The 19147-nt window shown below is 41.7% G+C and overlaps 1 protein-coding gene across 1 annotated transcript in view; it reads right to left on the reverse strand.

Moving 5' to 3' along the window:
• The window catches only part of DNAH3 (dynein axonemal heavy chain 3), a 147512-nt gene that overhangs the window by 48988 nt on the left and 79377 nt on the right, over nt 1-19147 (reverse strand). The window contains exons 38-41 of the mRNA XM_087815176.1: nt 18266-18366; nt 16300-16405; nt 13963-14092; nt 11497-11739 (exon numbers count right to left, since the gene is read on the reverse strand). Coding sequence (XP_087671302.1) covers nt 11497-11739; nt 13963-14092; nt 16300-16405; nt 18266-18366 — 580 coding nt within the window. The remainder of the gene's footprint in view (nt 1-11496; nt 11740-13962; nt 14093-16299; nt 16406-18265; nt 18367-19147) is intronic.

A 19147-nucleotide genomic window follows, 5' to 3' on the forward strand; every position in this document is an offset into this window, starting at 1 on the left:
ACCCTGTCAGTGCAGCCCTTTCCTCTCAGCGCCACTCTTTGGAGGACAGCAGGGTGCTGGGTTCAGGTCAGAGATGCAGCATGCCAGATCTTCTGTTTCTCTCCCTGTCCACCGCTTTTCAATGTGTATAGAATCAGGTTGTAATGTTTTCTTAGTTATTGCTGGGCAATTTTTAGGCTTAAAATTGTTGTTATTGCTCATTTCATTACGTATTAAAAGAGGGAACTCTTGTTATCCTACCTCTGCAGCGTGACCGAGAAGTCAGTCTGGCACAGCACTTTTAGGAAGCCATCTGGCACTGTGCTTATAGAGCAACAGAAATGGCTTCTAGTCTAAGTCAGAAATCCTACTTCTGGGAATTTATCATAAGGAAATAATTTACCATGAAAATAATCTCTATGCATGAGTATGCAGCACCATCTACGACAGCAAAAATTTAGAAATAATTTACATGTCTCACATCAGGAGTGCAGTCAAAATGATGTCGTATAAGATGAATGTAATATTTTGCAGTCAATTAGAATGACAGTTACAAAAGCTAAGTAAAAACATAGGAAAATGCTCTAAGAAAAAAATGATAGCCCGGCCGGGCGTGGCTCAGCGGTTGAGCATCGACCTAGGATCCAGGCGATCGGGGTTAGATTCCCGGTCAGGGCACATGCCCGGGTTGCGGGCTCGATCAATGAATCTCTCTTCATTGATGTTTCTCTCTCTCTCTCTCTCTCTCTCTCTCTCCCTCTCCTTTCCTCTCTCTGAGATCAATAAATATATATTAAAAAAAGAAAAAAGAAAAGAAAAAAATTACAGATAAAAATAGAAGAAAAAGAATAAAAAATGTAATTATGGCCCTGCTAGTGTGGCTCAGGGGTTGAGCATCGACCTAAGAACCTGGAGGTCACCATTCAATTCCCAGTCAGGGCACATGCCCGGGTTGCAGGCTCCATCCTCAGTCAGGGGCATGCAGGAGACGCCTGATCAAGGACTCTCATCATGGATGTTTCTCTCCCTCCCTCTCCTTTCCTCTCTCTGAAATCAATTAAAAAAACACCTCATTTACAAAAAAAAAAAAGGAATATGTACCACTATGGCAACTATGTGAAGAGATGGAAGCAGATGGCAAGGCAGAAAGATTTTTTTGAAACCCAAAATAGCTGTATCAGGGAGGTATGAACAAACAGACACTTTTTGGTCATTTTTATTTAGCAGAACTGAATTGTTTTTACAATTAAAAAAAAAAGACACTAAAAGCATGATTCAGAAAAGCATTTATCCCTTCTCCCTTACTGAAGTTATTAAGCTTTGCGGCTTGAGATTCAACTGAATAAAAGTGAATTTACCAGCTGTATAACCTTGGCCAAAGGTTACCATTTGCACATCTGTAGAATGGGCCTGGTTTTATGTCAAGCCTAGAAAATCACTGTGGAGGGTGCATGAGCTCTGGGCACACAGAAAGCACTTGATAACATTTGGTCTTTGTTGTCGTTAGATTCCTACGCACTCTGTGCTGTGACTGTTACTCTAACTCTTGTCCATGAGCAAGGGCGGGAAGGGAAAGGAGCGTAGAAATACAGGAAGACAAGGGATTCCTATTACCTCTGACATTCCCGTACCAGCTCCATTCTCCTCTCCTTCACTTGGGAGAGTGAGGAAAACTTCTCAACAGAGAAGTGAGTGAGTTTTCAAAGAGCACACAATAAATGGGTAAATAGAGGGAAATTTAGCAGTTTCTGCACAAATAAATCCCTGGGTTGACAGACAAGGATTCATGTCAGATGATGTGAACCCAACACTGGGAGACTCCCCGGAGGCCTGCTTGCTTCCCTGAATGCATGCGCCCTTGTAGTTCGCCCAGCAATTGTCTGAGAGGTCCATTCACGCCATGGCCCCTAGATCACGAGGAGCCCTGCAATGTCCCAATGTCCCTGAGGTCAGTGAGGGCCTGGCTGAAGCTCTCACTATGAGAATTTTAACCCTGAGCCCTCATGGAAAGGCTAGAAGGGCATGTAAAGTTCTTAAAGATGGTTATAAGAAAGCATACTCAAAGACAGACAGAAGAGTCCACTCCACATATTGTATAAGTCCACGTGTATGAAGCGTCCAGAAAAGGCAAAACCATAGAGAGCTGTTGAGCAGCTGGCTGGGGCTGTGGATGGGGAAAGGATTAATTGAAAATAGGCATGAAGGACCTCACTGGGGTGATGAATGCTCTAAATTTAGTCTAATGATCATGTTCTAGATTTGGATTATGGTGAGAGTTGCACAACTAGGAAGCTTACTAAAACCCACTAATTTGCACACTTCAATGGGTAAATTTTATGGTATGTAAATTGTGCCTCAATAGAAGTGTTATATAAAAAAAGACAGTAGGGGGACGTGGAAGAGGGAATAGAGGGGACAAATGGCGATGGAAGGAGACTTGACTTGGGTGGTGAACACACAATACAATATACAGATGATGTGCTATAGAATTGCACACCTGAAACCTGTATAATTTATTGACCAATGTCAACCCAATAAATTCAGTAAGAAAGGAAAGCATACTTAGCACTTAAAACCTATCTTTTGATTCAAATGGGTTCCGTCTAGGAGCTTTGCAATTTCTTATTAAAATACTCACAAAGGCACAAGAGAAAGAAGTAAAACGATGTCACTGAAAACAAAGGCCGAAAGAGCTTGGGCAGCACTTCTTCTAACTAGATAGTAGATGAGAAGCATTGAGAAATCTTAGCTCGAGAGACTGCCTGAGCAAAGGCGTCCGAGTCCGCCCGCTGTATTCCTAAGGGCCCCTCCAGGTGCAGAGACGCAGGTTATCTCCCACGCAGAAAATCAGGCGGCTGTTCCTGTGCCCTGCCAGGCACTGCGGGTGAGGAGGCTCATTTTCCTCTTTCCCTGGCCAGGCCATCTTTCTATAGCTGAGAGGGCCAGCAGTGTCCCAGGCCACAGGGAGTAAGATGAAAGAGACAGGTGTGGCGCCTTAGATCAGTGGGGCATGTCCTCCAAAGTGAAGAGACGCACACGCGCCTCTGCGGGAGGAACTTCCTTTCTGCAGAATGTGCCCACCTGAAGCAAGCAGAAAAGGCTGCCTCCCACAGATGGCCTCAGCTCGTCATATGTGTCACTGGATCTTGGCCATCCCATTGCTCCTTACTCTCGAGCAGAGTTCTCAGCACTTGGGTTTATTTTTAAGGTGTTTTAAGGTATCATTTAACCTGATCACGTCCAAAAGCAGTGAGAATTTTGAAAACTTGCAGGAAGAGAGACGTATGATTACCATGGAGACTTTCTATGGACATGCTCACATGAATCCCTTGTAAGGTGTCATTTTAGTCTTATGAATGGCGTTTTTAAAATCAAGCCTGCTTTTCTAAAAATTGAATTTATTGGGGCTACATTGGTCAGTAAAATTATGTAGGTCTCAAGTGTACAGTTCTACAGTACATCACCTGCATACTGTATTGTTTGATCACCAGCCAAAGTCTAGTCTCCCTCTGTCACTGTTTACCCCCCGTTTGCTCTCTTCCACCTGCCCCAACCCCTCTCCCCTCCGGTAATCACCACACTGTTGTCTGCGCCCTGAGGTTTTTTTCTTCTTAATCCCTTCACCTATTTTACCCAGCCCTCCAGCCCCCTCCCCTCTGACAGCTGTCAGTCTGTTCTCTATGAGTCTAAAACCAACACTGCTTTTAAGTAGAGTAGTTGCTGCAAGAGAATATACATGAAGACGCCAGTTTGCACTACATGCAAGGCATTATGATGACTTTACACTGCATCAGTTAAATAGGATGTGGAGGGAGGAGACAAGGCCATTAGAGTAGACAGGACATGCTAGAGGGGAATGTCACCTAGGAACTGAGTGGGAGATGCCCACATCACTAACCCTCCCTCCAGATGCAGAAAGGAAGGAAAGATGTCATCACTAAGTGAGCCAAGAAGGGGCCCAATGGCCCTTCATGCACTATCTCTGCTGACGCAGAGCATGAACAGATTGATCTCGAAGGGTGGGGAAAGCAGGAAACAACATACAGAACCCGTGAAAAAATAAAGGAATATAATATAAAGACTATACTTGAAGAGTATTCCTCTGAACCTTTTAATGCAGGACCCAAAACCAAACCTGTTTGGTTTCTGAAATAGGGTGCAAAAACCCTTAAAAAAATGAAATAGGAACAGAAAGCCATAAGGAGAAAACAGGCTTGAATAAAAAGGCATGATAATAAAGATGCCTTTTATTAAAGTTGATAAAGATGATGTGATGATAACAGCAATAAAAACAGCTAATATTTATTGGATATTGCCTATATACCATGCTTTACTCTAAGTGTTTTTACATATATGAACTCATTTAATTCTTACAAGAATACCATAAATGCATACTATTATTATTGTTCCTATTTTATAACTGAGAAAACTAAGTGGGATTAAAGAACATGCTCAGGTTCACCCAACTGCTAAGTACTGGAGCCAGGATTCAAGCCCTGATAATTTGCTCCACAGCCTGTGCTTTTAATCATTACCCTGAGAAAGGACAGCAAGGAAACAACATACAACAGCAGAGTTAAAATAGTTTAAGATAGTGAGAGCATAACTGAAGTTGTGGGTGACTCCTATCAATGAAAAGTCTATCTAAAAAGGGCAAAAACACAAGAACATGGAAAGAGGAGATGATAGCTATGGAAGCCAGAGGGTAAAACTTTCCCTTGCTGACGGAGAAGACTCATCATGTTCCAGGGAAATTAAATAAAAGAAGACCTACAACCACAGTCTGTTAGAAACAACCTTACCATAGAACATTTTTTAAAAAAGAACACAAACAGGTAAATCAGAGCATATGAAAAACAAACAGCTGCTATACGTATGTATACATATGTAAAATTCAACCTCACCTCTAATTAAAAAGAATATATTTAAATTAGATGCTATTTTCACACTTCAAATGTGAACAGAACACCAAAAGACATGAGGCAAACTGATAGAACTGCAAGGAGAAATAGAAAAATCCAATGTTATAGTTGAAGACTTCAAGGCCCCTGATCAGCAATGGACAGAGAGCAGGCAGAAAATGGATGGAACATAGTGAAACTGAACAGTAGCATGACCATTCGACTGGATCTAACCGACATTTTATATGACGTTATCCAGCAACAGCAGAATACATTCTTCTCAAGCTTACACAGATCATTCACTAAGCTAGACCATATTCTGGGTCATCTCCTTGGGCAAGGGAAACAAAGGAGAAAATAAACAAGTGGGACCACATCAAAATAAAAAGCTTCTGCACAGCAAAAGAAATCATCAACAAAATGCAAAGGGAGCCCACTGTAGGGGAGAACATATTTGCCAATAACACATCTGATAAATGGTTAATATCCAAAATATATAAGGAACTCATATAACTCAACCAGAGGAAGACAAAAAATCCAATTAAAAATGTGCAAAGAATGGGAATAGACACTTCTCTAACGTGGACATACAGATGGCTAAGAGACATATGAGAAAATGCTCAAGGTCACTGATCATCAGGGATATGCAAATTAAAACAATGAGGTGTCACCTCACACCTGCCAGAATGGCCACCATCAACAAAGCAACAAATGGGAAGGATGTGGAGAAAGGGGAACCCTGGCACACTGCTGGTGGGAATGCAGACTGGTGCAGCCATTATGGAAAACAGTGTGGAGTTTCCTCAAAAAATTAAATAAGGATCTGCCATTGGCCCCAGTGATCCCACTTCTAGAAATGTAATCTAAGAAGCACAAAACACTAATCAGAAAGACTATATGCACCCCTATGTTCACAGCAGCATTATTTACAACAGCTAAAATCTGGAAACAGCCCTAATGCCCATCAGTAGATGAATGGATTAAAAACCTGTGGTATATCTACACCATGGAATACTATGCAGCTGTAAAAAAGAAGGATCTCTTACTCTTTGTGACTGCATGGAGGGACATGGAGAGTGTTATGCTAAGGGAAATAAGCCAGTCAGAGAAAGACAAACATCACATGATCTCACTTATATGTGGAATCTAATAAACAAAATAAACTGATGAACAAAACAGATCCAGAGACACTGAAACATGCATTAGACTGACATATTTTAGAGGGAAGAGGGGAGGGTGGGATGAGATTAATAAAGAACTTATATGCATATACGCATGGCCCATGGACAAACGACAGTGTAGGGATGGCTTGGGGAGAAGGTGGGAGCAGGGTGGATGGAGCCAATAGAGGAGAATAAAGGGGGATATCTGTAATACTTTCCACAATAAAGATTAAAGCTATTTTTAAAATTTAAGAGTCGAACAGAAATGTGTACTTTCAGACTACCATGCAATTAAACTAGAAAAAGAAGAGCAAATTAAATCCAAAGCAAGCAGAGGAAAAATAATAAAAATTAGAGTGGAAATTAATGAAAATAAAAACAAAAAAATTATAGAGAAAAATTCAAAAGCAAAAGCTATTTATTGGACAATATTAATAAAATTGAAATGAGCCCAGCCGGGCGTGGTTCAGTGGTTGAGCATTGACCTAGGATCCAGGCGATTGGGGTTCAATTCCCGGTCAGGGCACATGCCCGGGTTGTGGGCTCGATCAATGACTCTCTCATCATTGATGTTTCTGTCTCTCTCCCTCTCCTTTCCTCTCTCTGAAATCAATAAAGATATATTAAAAAAAAAATTGAAATGAAAGAGGTGTCATCACTACTGATTCCATAGACATTAAAAGGATAATAAAGGGATATTATGAACAACTCTATGACCACAAATTTGATAACCTAAATGAAACAGACCAATTCCTTGAAAGATACTGTCTATCAAAACTCATATAATAAGAATTGGTTATTTGAATAAGTCTATATCTCTTAAAGAAATTGAAACAACAATTAATAACATGTCAAAAGAGAAAGCACAAGGCACAGATGGTTCACTGATGATTTCTACCAAACACTTAAGGAAGAAATACCAATTCTCTATAATCTCTTCCAGAAGATAGAAGCGAAGAGAATACTTCCTAACTCTTCTATGAGGCCAGCATTTCCCTAATACCAAAACAGACAAAAACATTATGAGAAGGGAAAAATAAAGACCAATTATCTCTCATCAACACAGATGCAAAAATCCTCAACAAAATATTGGCAAACCAAAGCCAACAATATAAAAAAAGAATTATACACCACAGCCAAGTGGTGTATAATACTTGGGATTTATTCCAAGTATGTAAGGCTGGTTCAATATTTGAAAATCAATGAATGTGACCCTGGTCAGGTAGCTCAGCTGGTTAGAGCATTGTCTTGATAAATGAAGGTTATGGGCTTGATCCCCCGTCAGGGCACTTACAAGGAGCAACCAATGAATGAATAAATAAGTAGAATAACAGATCAATGTCTCTCTCTCTTTCTCTCAAATCAATTAAAAAAAAAAAAATCAATTCATATAATCCACCATATCAACAGGCTAGAGAAGAAAAATCACATAATCATATCAATAGATTCAGAAAAAGCATCTGACAAAATCCAGCACCCATTCATGATAAAAACTCACAGCAAACAAGGAGTAGAGGGGAATTTCCTTGACTCGATAAAGAATGTCAACAAAACGCCTATAGCTAACATCATACTTAGGATCAGGGACTAGATGCTTTCCCCTAAGATTGGGAGCAAGGTAAGGATGCTCCATCTTAACACTATTATTCAACATCATATAGGAAGTCCTAGCTAAAGTAATAAGACAAGAAAATGAAATAAAAAACTGAGAAGAAATAAATAAAACCATGACATTATTACCTACTCAAGAAATCCAAAAACAAATCAACAAAAAAACTCCTGGAATTTATAGTGATTATGGCAATTTATAGGATACAATGTTAATATACAAAAGTCAATTGCTTTCCTATATGCCAGAAACAAAAACTGAAATTTGAAATAAAAAAAACAACACCATTTACATTTACACCAAAATAACGAAATATTTAGGTAAAAATCTAATAAAAAATGTACAAGAGGGACATGAGAAAAACTACAAAATCTGAATGAAGGAAATCAAAGAAGACCTAGATAAATGGAGATACAATCCATGTTTATTGTTGGGAAGACTTAAAATTGTTAAAGATGTCTGTTCTTTTCAACTTGATCTATAGATTCAGCACAATCCCAATACAAATTCTAGCAAGTTATCTTGTGGATATCAACAAAGTGTTTCTGAAGTTTATATGGAATGGTGAAAGAACCAGAATAGCCAATGCGATATCGAAGGAAAACAAAGTTGGAGGACTGACACTACCAACTTCAAGACTGAGTATGAAACTGCGGGAATTAAATATTACTTGGAGAAAGACGAGGCAAATAGCTCAATGGAACAGAGTAGAAGAGGGACCAGAAATAAGCCCACACAAAGATAGCGAAGTGATATTTGCAAAAGGAGCAAAGGCAAATCAAACGGGAAGAATGATCTTTTCAACAACTGGCTCTAGAATGAATAGATATCTATGAGAAAAAATCAAGACATAAATTTTATACATTTCACAAAAATAAATTCAAACTGGAGGACAAATCTAAATGTAAACACAAAACTACAACTTCTAGAAGACAGCGCAGGAAAAAATCTAGGTGACATCGGATTTTAGGGTGACTTTTTATGTGCAACACAAAAATCACAGTCCGTGAAAGGAAAATATGATAAGTTACACTTCATTAAAGTTAAAAACTTCTGCTCTGCAAAAGACACTGTTAAAAGAGTGAAAAGACAAGCCACAGTCTTGGAGAAAATGACTGTGGAATATATACCTGATAAAGAACTCATATCCAAAATATATAAAGAACTATTTTTTTCTTATTTTAATTTTTTTTATTTTGGAGAGAGGAAGGGAGAGGGAGAGAGAGAGATAGAAACATCAATGATGAGGGAATCACTGATCGGCTGCCTCCTGCACGCCCCGCCCTGGGGATCGAGCCTGAAAACTGGGCATGTATCCTGATGGCAATTGAACTATGATCTTCTGGATCATAGGTTGATGCTCAACCTTTGAGCCATGCCGGCTGGGCAAGAACTCTTAAAACTCAACAAAATATGAAAACAAACAACCCAATTAAAAAGTGGATAAAATACCTGAAAAGAATCTCACCCAAGAAGTTATACAGATGGCAAATAAGCATATAAAAAGGTGCTCAACATCATATGTCATCAGGGAAATGCAAATTAAAACAACAATGAGCTATTAATTCACACCTATTAGAATGGCTACAATCCAAAACACTGACAACACCAAATGCTGACAAAGATGTAGAGAAACAAGAACTCTCATTCATTACTGGTGGGAACACAAAATGGTGCAGCCACTTTGGGAGACAAGCACTTTCTTACAAAGCTAAACACAGGCTCACCATATGATCCACTACTTGTGTCCCAAGGTATTCACCAAATGAACTGAAAACTTACATCTACACAAAAACCTTTACGCAAATGTTTACAGCTGCTTTATTCCTACTTTTCAAAAAATGGAGTAAGCAAGAATGTCCTTCAGTGGGGGAATCAATAAATATCTATACAATGGAACACTATTCAGTGATAAAAAGAAAGGAGCTCACAAGGCACAAAAAGACATGACAGAAACTTACTACGTAAGAGAGGCCAATCTGAAAAGCCTACATATTGCATGATTCCAAACATAACAGACCAAGGCAAAGCGATAGAGAAAATAATATGATCGGTAGTTTCCGGGAGTTATATCTTTTTTATTATATGATCTATTCATATTTTTCTTAAAATATTAAGAATGAACTTCACACCCATCAGGATGGCTACTGTAAACAAAACAAAACCAAACAGAACCTGAGGATGTGGAGCAACTGGAATGCTTGTGCATTGCTGGTCGGGATGTAAAATGGTGCAACCAGCATGAAAAACATTATGTCAGTTCCTCAAAAAAAGTAAACATGAATTACCTACCATATGATCCAGAAACTCAACTTTTGGGCATATACCCAAAAGAACTGAAAGCATGAGATGCAAACAGATATTTTCACACCCATGTTCACCACGATAACCAAAAGATAAAAGCAACCCAAGCATCCATCAATGGATAAATGGGTAAACAAAATGTTGTCTATACAATAAACAATGGAATATTATTTAGCCATAAAAAGGAAGGAAATTCTGACACATGCTACAGCACCCATAAATTTGGAAGACATTATGCTAAGTGAAACAAATTAGTCAAAAAAGACAAATACTATGTGATTCTATATATTTGAGGTTCCTAGAGTAGTCAGACTTACAGAGACAGAAAGTTAAGTGGTTGTTGCCAGGGGCTGGGAAAGGAGGGAAATGGGGAGTTATTGTTTAAGGAGTATGGAGTTTCAGTCTGGAAAGATGAAAAATGTTCTGGGGATGGAAGGTGGCGATGGTCGCACAATGTCAATGTATTTAATACCACGGGACTGTACATTTAAAAATGGTTAACACGGTAAATTTTTATAATATTTATTTTTACCATGGTAAAAGATAGAAAGAAAAAGAAAATTCCCCTTCCTCCCAAAAAAGGGGGGGAAAATGAACATTTTACTATCTAACTAATGGATTGGTCCAGGCCCTCCGTGCATGGCCTCTGACAGATGACCACGTAGCAGTGAAGAGGGCTCCTGGGGAAAGAGCGTACATTCGCTGAGTTTTGACAAATGCACATAGCTGTGTAACCCAAATCTCTCCTAATACATACATTACCACCCCCTCAGGAAGCTCCCTCTTGGCCCTGCATATACTCTTTTACAAACTATTTGGAAGTATTTATAGTATGATCCTCTTTTTGTTATAGAAATATAGGAAAAACGTGAAGAAAAAAATAAGAGTATTATTTCCAGATAGAGGGATTACCATCCATCTGTTTTCTTCTATTCCTTTCTCTCTATTTCCTAAATTTTATGTAATGTATTAGGTGGGTGGGTAAGAAAAAAATAGTAAAAGCTACTGAAAAAAATATCTTTCCATCTCTCAGTAGATGATGTCACGCATACAAGACAATATTAACAGAGCACTAAAGTGATCATTTTGAAGATGATGTATATAGCAAAGTGGTAAATGTTTCAATGTCATCTTAGATTTCAATGACAAAATTAAAAGGAATATTAACACCATAATCACAATACGACCCATGTAAACGCACAGAACAGGACTAGAAGGGGTTAAGACAAACAAAAGTGGCTACAGCTCTCATTCTGTTTCCTGGGGCCTGTTTGACTGAAAGCATTACAGGTAATTTTACAAAGAAAAAAAAATGTTACATCAACTTTTTCTAAATTAAAGAAGTATTTAAAATACCCCGTAAGAGCCCCATCTCTGCACACATGGGCCGGCCCGAGGACGTGGACCCGCCTGGCAAGCCACAGGCCTTCCCCGGCTTCTGAAAGGCCTTACCTGGGCCACACGTTTTTGTGGGGTTTGGAACGTAGGATTCAAACAATTATAATAAGACAAAAAAATGTTTTTAAAGGTACAAAGTTACCTTTTTCTGGAAAGATGTTGTTTTTGGTGAGTTTGACGCTTTTGGGCCTCGGGTTATTGTCGTCCATGCCCATGATCAGGTTGCGGAAAAACACGTCGAACTTCTTCCTGCTGTCCGTGTTGATGGCGCCGGCCACGGTCCACACCAGGGCAAAGAGGAACAGGCCTTGCAGCCAGAGGAAGATCTGCTGGCTCGTCAGGCCTTCAGATTCACCTTCATCTTCTTTTATTTCCCTGATTTCATCTGAAAGCAAGAAAAGGGAACCTGAGGAAAAGCTGCGGAGCATGGCAGATACAAACAACTCGAACTGGTGCTCTGTCTGCAAGGGGCCTGGTGGAGGGTTGATATTGGCTGGGTGTCTGTCCATCCCGTGCCAGACCCTTTGTTGAGCGACATACATTTTCTCCCAGTTCTTTTAAATTTTTTTTTATTGTGGTAAGAGACTCATAACATAAAATTTACCACTAACCATTTCTGAGTGTGCAGGGCAGTGTAGCAGGCACATTCACACTGTTATGCGACCAAGCCCACCATCTATTTCCAGAGCCTTTTCATCTTGCAAAACCAGAACTACGTCCCCATTAAACACTAACTCCCCATTTCCCTCCTTCCCTCCTTCTGGCAACCACCATTCAACTTTCTGTCTCTATGAATTTGATGACTCTAGATATGTAGGCAAGACCAACCAGTGATGTTAAAATCAGCGGGTGAAGTTTGAGAAGAAAGAGGATATTTGCATAGTTTCAAATGATCTTCCTCAAGACACTTATTAAATACAAAGAAAAAAAATAGTAACTTTACGGTGGAGAAACGTGGCTCTGGTCAAAGTTAACTGTGACCAGAGCCTTCACCAACAACAAGGTATATCAACATCGTGTGCCCCTGATGGTGCGAGGAAGACACATTGTCGCTTCAGGGGTATTGGAACTAAAAAGGCATGACCTCACCTAATTATGAGAAAACACGGGGCAAACAAATTGAGAGACATTCTATAAAGTAACTGGACAGTATTTATCACGTGACAAGGTTATGAAAGACAAGGAAAGACAGAGGAACTGTCATAGGTTGGAGGAGACCAAGGAGGTCAAGAGTTAAATATAATGTGGCATCTTGAATTGGATTCTGGAACAGAAAAAGGACACTTGTGGAAAAACTGGTCAAATTCAAATAAAGTGTATAGCATAGTGAACAGATAGTATCAAGGTTAATTTCCTTATTTTGATAGTTGTACCTTGGTTATATAAGATGTTAACATTTAAAAAAGCTAGATGAAGGGATATGTGACTCAATACTCATTTAGCAATTTTCTCTAACTATAAAATTATTTCAAAATAAAAGGCTAAAAAATGTATTTACTGCTCTTTATTCCAAGACCTTGTCGAACCACAGTGATCATGTTCTTACATTTTCACATCCACAGAGTAAAAAGTTAGAGTTCTGAAATCAGATTGGTGTGTGTTCAAACCCAGCCCCCAGTTTGTAGTAGTTGCATGTATCTGAGTACTTCTGGAGGATTCATAGCTATAGATTTTGGAAGGCAAGAGATTAGGTCCCTCAGTGGTAGGGACAGTGAGTCCATTTTTCATGATGGCGCCTTCTTTCCTGGAGGAGATTCTACACAAGAACAAGAAACAGCTAGGGAAAATACCCAAAATTTATAAATATTAATGCAAATATATGGCATTGTATGCAATCTGTGCGTTTCTGAAAAATTGTGAAATTTTAATTTTAGAAAACCAAATTAATATTTAGCGAAAGAAAGTCTATATTCGATTGTTCACCATGTTACATTTTTGCTCTACACCTATAATGCCTTTGGAAGAAATGGGCTGAGAAAATATGTTAATGTAGCAGAAGAAAGAAGATGCATTGCAAGTTTGAGCTACGGGTGATTTTGAGAAAGAAATGGCATCTAATAAAAGTTTTCCAAGTGGACATATGTTTTGTCATTTCCAGTAGAATTCAATGAAATCTGATTTATGTGAAACAGTTACAGGGGACTTCTCAGGCACATCTAAACCAATGGTTCCGTGACTTACACACTTCCCATGTCCGGAGAAGTTCCCCAGTTTGTAGACTAATGTGATCAGTTCTTTTATAGTCTACCCATGTACTTCAGATTTCTGTAATTGTATATTTTCTTAACTTCCTATCTAATTTTTTCAGAATCTTTTTTCTGAGATATATTTCCTTCCACGATATCCTTGTTAGGTAAAAAGGGACAGGAATTTTAACTCCCATTGTGCAGATGAGGAACCTAAGACTGAGAAAAGGTAGGGTAATGTGCACACGAATTCCAGAAAACCAATCCAAGATCAAGGCTAAAACCAAAATACATGGACTCTTTCCACCAACCTCTGCTATCTACAGTCCAAAGGATTGCTTGTTCTAGGTCAAACTGCCGATCTCGCTGTAACTCATGGGGGAAAAACAGGGCACCCCCCACCCCCATCTGGAAGCACTTACCTAGCAGCGAGGAATACAGTCTCATCATTGAGAAGGCCAGGTGGGTGGGAGATGTTTGGACCACAAATTTACACTGAAGGCGAATAAATTCCAGGCAGGGCTGGACAAGCCACATGAACATGTCATTGACCTGAACGTAGAAAGTGACATTTAAAGATGTTATCAAAAAGAATTTATATGTATAAATGCATAACCCATGGAAACAGACAATGGTGTGGTGAAGGCCTGGGGTGGGGGGTGGGGGCGGGGTGGAAGGGGTCAGTGGGGGAAAAAGGGGACAGCTGTAATTCTTTCAATAATAAAGATAAATTTTTAAAAAATGAAGACCAAGAGCTTGGAATACCTTGGGGAGGCTGGAGATGCTGGTAAGGTTGCTGATTACTTTGAGGGCATCTTTATTCGGGAAAAACAACAGGTACCAAGGCCCCTGCCCCCAGCTTCCCGCTTAATGAACTGTGCAGTCTACAGGCCATCCCCTCTCCTCCCATTCTACTGCCCAGAGCTGGATACTCAGCGTGAGGCTACAGTGGCTCAGCCGCAGGACACATGAAGTAGTTTTAGGACCCAAACATAATATCTGACTTTGTTTCTATAAAATGCGAGGAATTCTAAACAATCAATTTGCAAATGACTGGCATTTGAAAGGCAGGACTCCTGTGTAAAGTGGCCTCAGGACGTGCAGGGCTAAGTTCAAGGCTCGCTGTCAGTGGCTCCCTGTCTGGATGCACGCGCCAACTTGTGGGTTTAATAATTCTAGTCTCTTGTCTCTGCTCCCCACCCCATTTACTCTTTAAAAAATTACTTGACTTACTTCCTCCCCTTATTTTAGTTTTTTTCCCCATTTTTCTTATAATTTACTTGTGAGTACCACCATACATTATCTTGAATCTTTTTTTGGAAGTACATCATCATTAAATAAATGCATTCATAGGTGCACATGCCTGTATGGGGGTAGGCCTGTATGTATAGGCGCATTATATGAACATATGAATATATGAGCACACACACACGGATGGGGGTACATTCACTCGGTCAACAAATATTGACTGAGTAACTGCAGTGCAGTGGGCCCCGAGGATAAAAGATGGACAAGACAGACAAGGCCCCTGCCTCCGTGGTGAAACCTGGCGTTTTCTAGGAATAGAAACGAGACACGAGGCTGGGGCATAATGAACTGAGGCTGAGAAGGAGGGTGGGTGACGAGGCTGGAGAGGAAAGCAGGCCAGGTCAGTGTCACAGGCGCTAAGGAGCTGACTCAGTGCTAAGGCCGCTGCACAGCCCCCAAAGCGTCCTGCGCCTGTGTGTAGAACGGTCTCTGAATGTGCATACGACACGCGTCTGTGTAAATGCACGTGCTCATATATATATATATTGCACATGTATGTAAACGTGACGGAAATGGGGCCATCCTACAGAGTTCCCTAGAGCAGACCCACCGTGGGAATAAAACCCTCTTGGCTTCATCAGTGGGAAACTTCTGCAGGGAAATCTGTCAACGCAGGGAAAGATGAGAGGCTGCACCAGTCCGGGCTCCCCCTTCCTGATCCCTGGACTGAGAATGTGCTCAGCACCCACCTCAGCTGAGCCTTCACGCCCCCTCAGGAAGGGAAGAAGGGAATGCAAGCCCTGCTGCAATAAAAGCATTTCTAGCCCGGCCAGCGTGGCTCAGTGGTTGCGCATCATCAACCTGTGAACCAGGAGTTGGATTCCCAGTCAGGGCACTTGCCCAAGTTGCAGGCTCGATCCCCAGTCGGGGGTGTGCAGGAGGCAGCTGATCAATGACTCTCTCTCACCATTGATGTTTCTCTCTCTCTCTCCCTCTCCCTTCCTCTCTCTGAAATCAATAAAAACATATTTTTTGTAAAAAAAAAGCATTTCTAACTGATCCCAGCTCCCTAGGGGTGAGAGGTATGGAGTCTAGGTTCCTGGGATGGGGAGTGGCAGGTGCAGAAGGGAACACATGTCTTCCTAACTCCATCCAGCTCTAGAGCAATTCCTAGAGACTCGTCTGCTGGTGGAGCAATGGGGAAGGGGTGACACCCCTGCCATCATATAGATGTATCTCAAGCACCAGTATGCTCCGCTGGGGGCGGGGGGCGGGGGGCGGTGAGGGGTGATGGAAAGGAGAGAGTGACCTCACTGCCCCATTCTCCAGCTCATGGGGAAGAAAGCGGGAGAAATGGCAGCCAGGAAACAAGAAAAGTGGGAACAGGTAGGGAAATCTCTGCCCCTTCTTGCCTCCTCAAATATTGAGGTGAAGACTCTCTTAAAAGGCCTTTGAGATGGAGAGTAGGGAGCCGGGGAGGGAGGGAAAGGAAAGCGACCCGGGGGTCTCACCAATTCCTTGTGCTCCTCAGTGAGAGTGGAAGGCAGGGTGTCCATGTAGGAGTCCTTCAGGGGCTTCCAGCCAAGCTGATGGGACTCCATGTAGATCATCCCACACCTGGCAAGCACAGAGAGAGACCCGCCTGGTCTCCTAAGCCCATAGGGGTGAGGTAAATGCTGCAGTCACGGTGAGGTGAGGGGCTGAGCTGGGTCAGGTCACAGACCCTCACCAGCTCCTGGCCACAGGGAAGGTGCACAGATTTTTCGTCAGGAAGGGTGGAGACTAGTGAAGCGTGGGTCATGGGAGCCATAGAGACCTGGTTTGAATCCCAGCTCCAGATCCTAATTGAGTGACCTTGGGCAAGGTTTCTTTTACTCTTTCTGAACTTCTATGCCCTTATTTATAAATTGAGGAATATGAAAAAATATGTAGTTCATAATGCTGTTGTAATGATTAAATAAAATGCCAGTAAAGAGGTTAGCACCATGCTCAGTACACAGAAAACTCTTAATCGATGGCAACTGTTATCACTGCCATAGTGTTAGCACATTACCACGTACCGACATGCAACATTTATGCAGCATGTGTTCTTTCTGTCTGTTACATCCAGGGGCTCTCTTGCTTTTTACTAAAGCTGGCTACCATTAATTGATCCCCTATTGCACGTCAGGCACTATGTTAGGGCCTAATGGCCTTCATCTCTAAATATCTCTCCTTATGGTCTGCATTTTAGACATGAGGGGACCATGGCGCAGAGGCTAAGTGACTTGGAAGAGGTCACACAGCTAGCAAGTGGCATGACCAGGCTGGGAGCCCAAGTTGGTCTAATTTGCCATGTGTTCTTTCTCCCCCCTTACGTTGTCTTTGGGAATGTGGGCTGATTATTTTATTTTATTATGTTTTTATGGACTTTAGGTCCACAGGATTGGATTATTATTCCTAGCACATGCATTATTAACAGGCATGGCCTTTCTTCCTTTTTTTTTAAAATTTTCTCCCAAGGATATGTTTTTTCTTGATTTTTAGAGAGAGAGAAACATCCATGTGAGAGAGAAATATCGATTGGCTGCCTCCTGTATGCACACTGACCATGGATCAAACCCACCACCTTTTGGTGCATGAAAACGTTCCAACCAACTGAGCCACCCAGCCAGAGCAGGCATGGCCTTTCTTAGTTAATTGTTTTCAATAATGGAGTAAGTGCCCATGAACCCAACACCCAGACAGAAGCTAGGATCTTGACAATAGCCTTCTAACCACATGGTCTCCTTTATCCTGTCCCCCTGGCTTTCCACCTGAGGTAACACAGCCTGTTAAATCCTGCGTTTCTTTCCTTCTTACATGGCTTTATAGCAACTCTGTATGTTCCTAAAGTGTATATATATTTATTTTAGTTTTTAACAATTTAGAAATGGGCACTATGATGTATGTAATATTGTGGGTTTACTTTTATACATAATGTTGCTAAGATTTTATCCTTAATATATTTAACCTAGATTTATCCATAGAGTTGCATGTCAGCACAATTCACTTATTTTGAGTGCTATATAAATATTACAATTGTGACTTTATAATACATTAATTCACTCCTGTTAATGGGTATTTGGGTTGTTTCCAAGTGCTTGTTACTGTGGACTGTGCCACTGTGAAAATTCTTGTACTTGGGCAAAGGTTTGTATTATACATGGGCAAAGCCTCCTTTGGGGTACACACTTAGGAGCAGACTTGCTGGGCCAGGAGGCGTGTGGAGGTTGAACCTTGGGAGATAGTGTCAAACTCTTTTCCAAAGTGCCTGCTTAATCTGAGGCTGTTGCCGGCAGTGCACACTGAGGACTGATTTTTTGACAAATCTAAGTGACAACATATGGTGTATGTGATCTGCCAGGGCTTGACCACACCTGTGGATGTTCAGAGCTCTGCCCTTGCTCAGGTCGGCGAGGCCCCGCCTGCCCACAGGGTGCGTGGGAGGGGACCGACCTGCTCACGGTGGCTGGAGAGGCCTGCTCCAGGTCGGCCGGCTCGAAGATCAGGCTCATCTTGGGGCTCATCTGGATGATCTCCCCACTCATCAAACACAGCTGAAAGGCAAAGCAGAGGGCGGGGCTCCAGCTGCCGTAAGAGGCCTCCATTCACAAAAGGGTCTTGAGCTCCTACTGTGTGCCAGGTGCCTAGAATAAAGCTGACAATGATCCCTGTCCTCTAGGGCTTTACATCGTGTTGAGAGGGGACAGGTGATAAGCGAAATAGATGGAGAAAAAGAAAGTAGAAGAGGGGGGTGCAGAATGCTCAGTCAGGGTCAGACGAGCTGTCGTTTTAGAGAGGTCAGGGAGTCTGATTTGTAGCCTTTGATGACGGATCGAGAAGTTAATCAGACCACCCCGCGTTTCACGGTTCCTCCCTCAGAGTTCACTACAGAACGTAACTGAACACCCTTGTCCTGTTTTCTTTGCCCAGGTCGCCCACAGAAGACTTCTTCTGGATCCCCTAGGGACTGCTCAAGGGGTAGAGTGACACGGGTGTCTCCACAGATCCTTTCTGGAAGAGAAGGAAAGCCCTCGAGTTTAGCAGGCGTATCCCTGTAGAAAGTCGCGCAACTACTACGGACCAAGTCGGTGGTGCTGCTCCCCGCGTGCCAACAGGGTTCCAGCGACATGCCAAAGAGTAGGACAGCCTGTGACTTCGGCCTCTCGGGGGAGAAGAGGAAACCGCATCGCTCCCTAAGTTGTGGATAAACAGCTCCCTGCACATTACCTGCCCCACCTTAAACACGCCTAGAAACAGGCCTGCCTGCAGCCCCAGGAAGGCCCCAGCTGTGTGGGGCTCACGCCACCAGCGGTGCTATGTCTCCACATCAAGAAA

The sequence above is a fragment of the Miniopterus natalensis genome, chromosome 3 (assembly GCF_054644295.1).
Source record: "Miniopterus natalensis isolate mMinNat1 chromosome 3, mMinNat1.hap1, whole genome shotgun sequence".
NCBI classification, from domain to species: Eukaryota; Metazoa; Chordata; class Mammalia; order Chiroptera; family Miniopteridae; genus Miniopterus; species Miniopterus natalensis.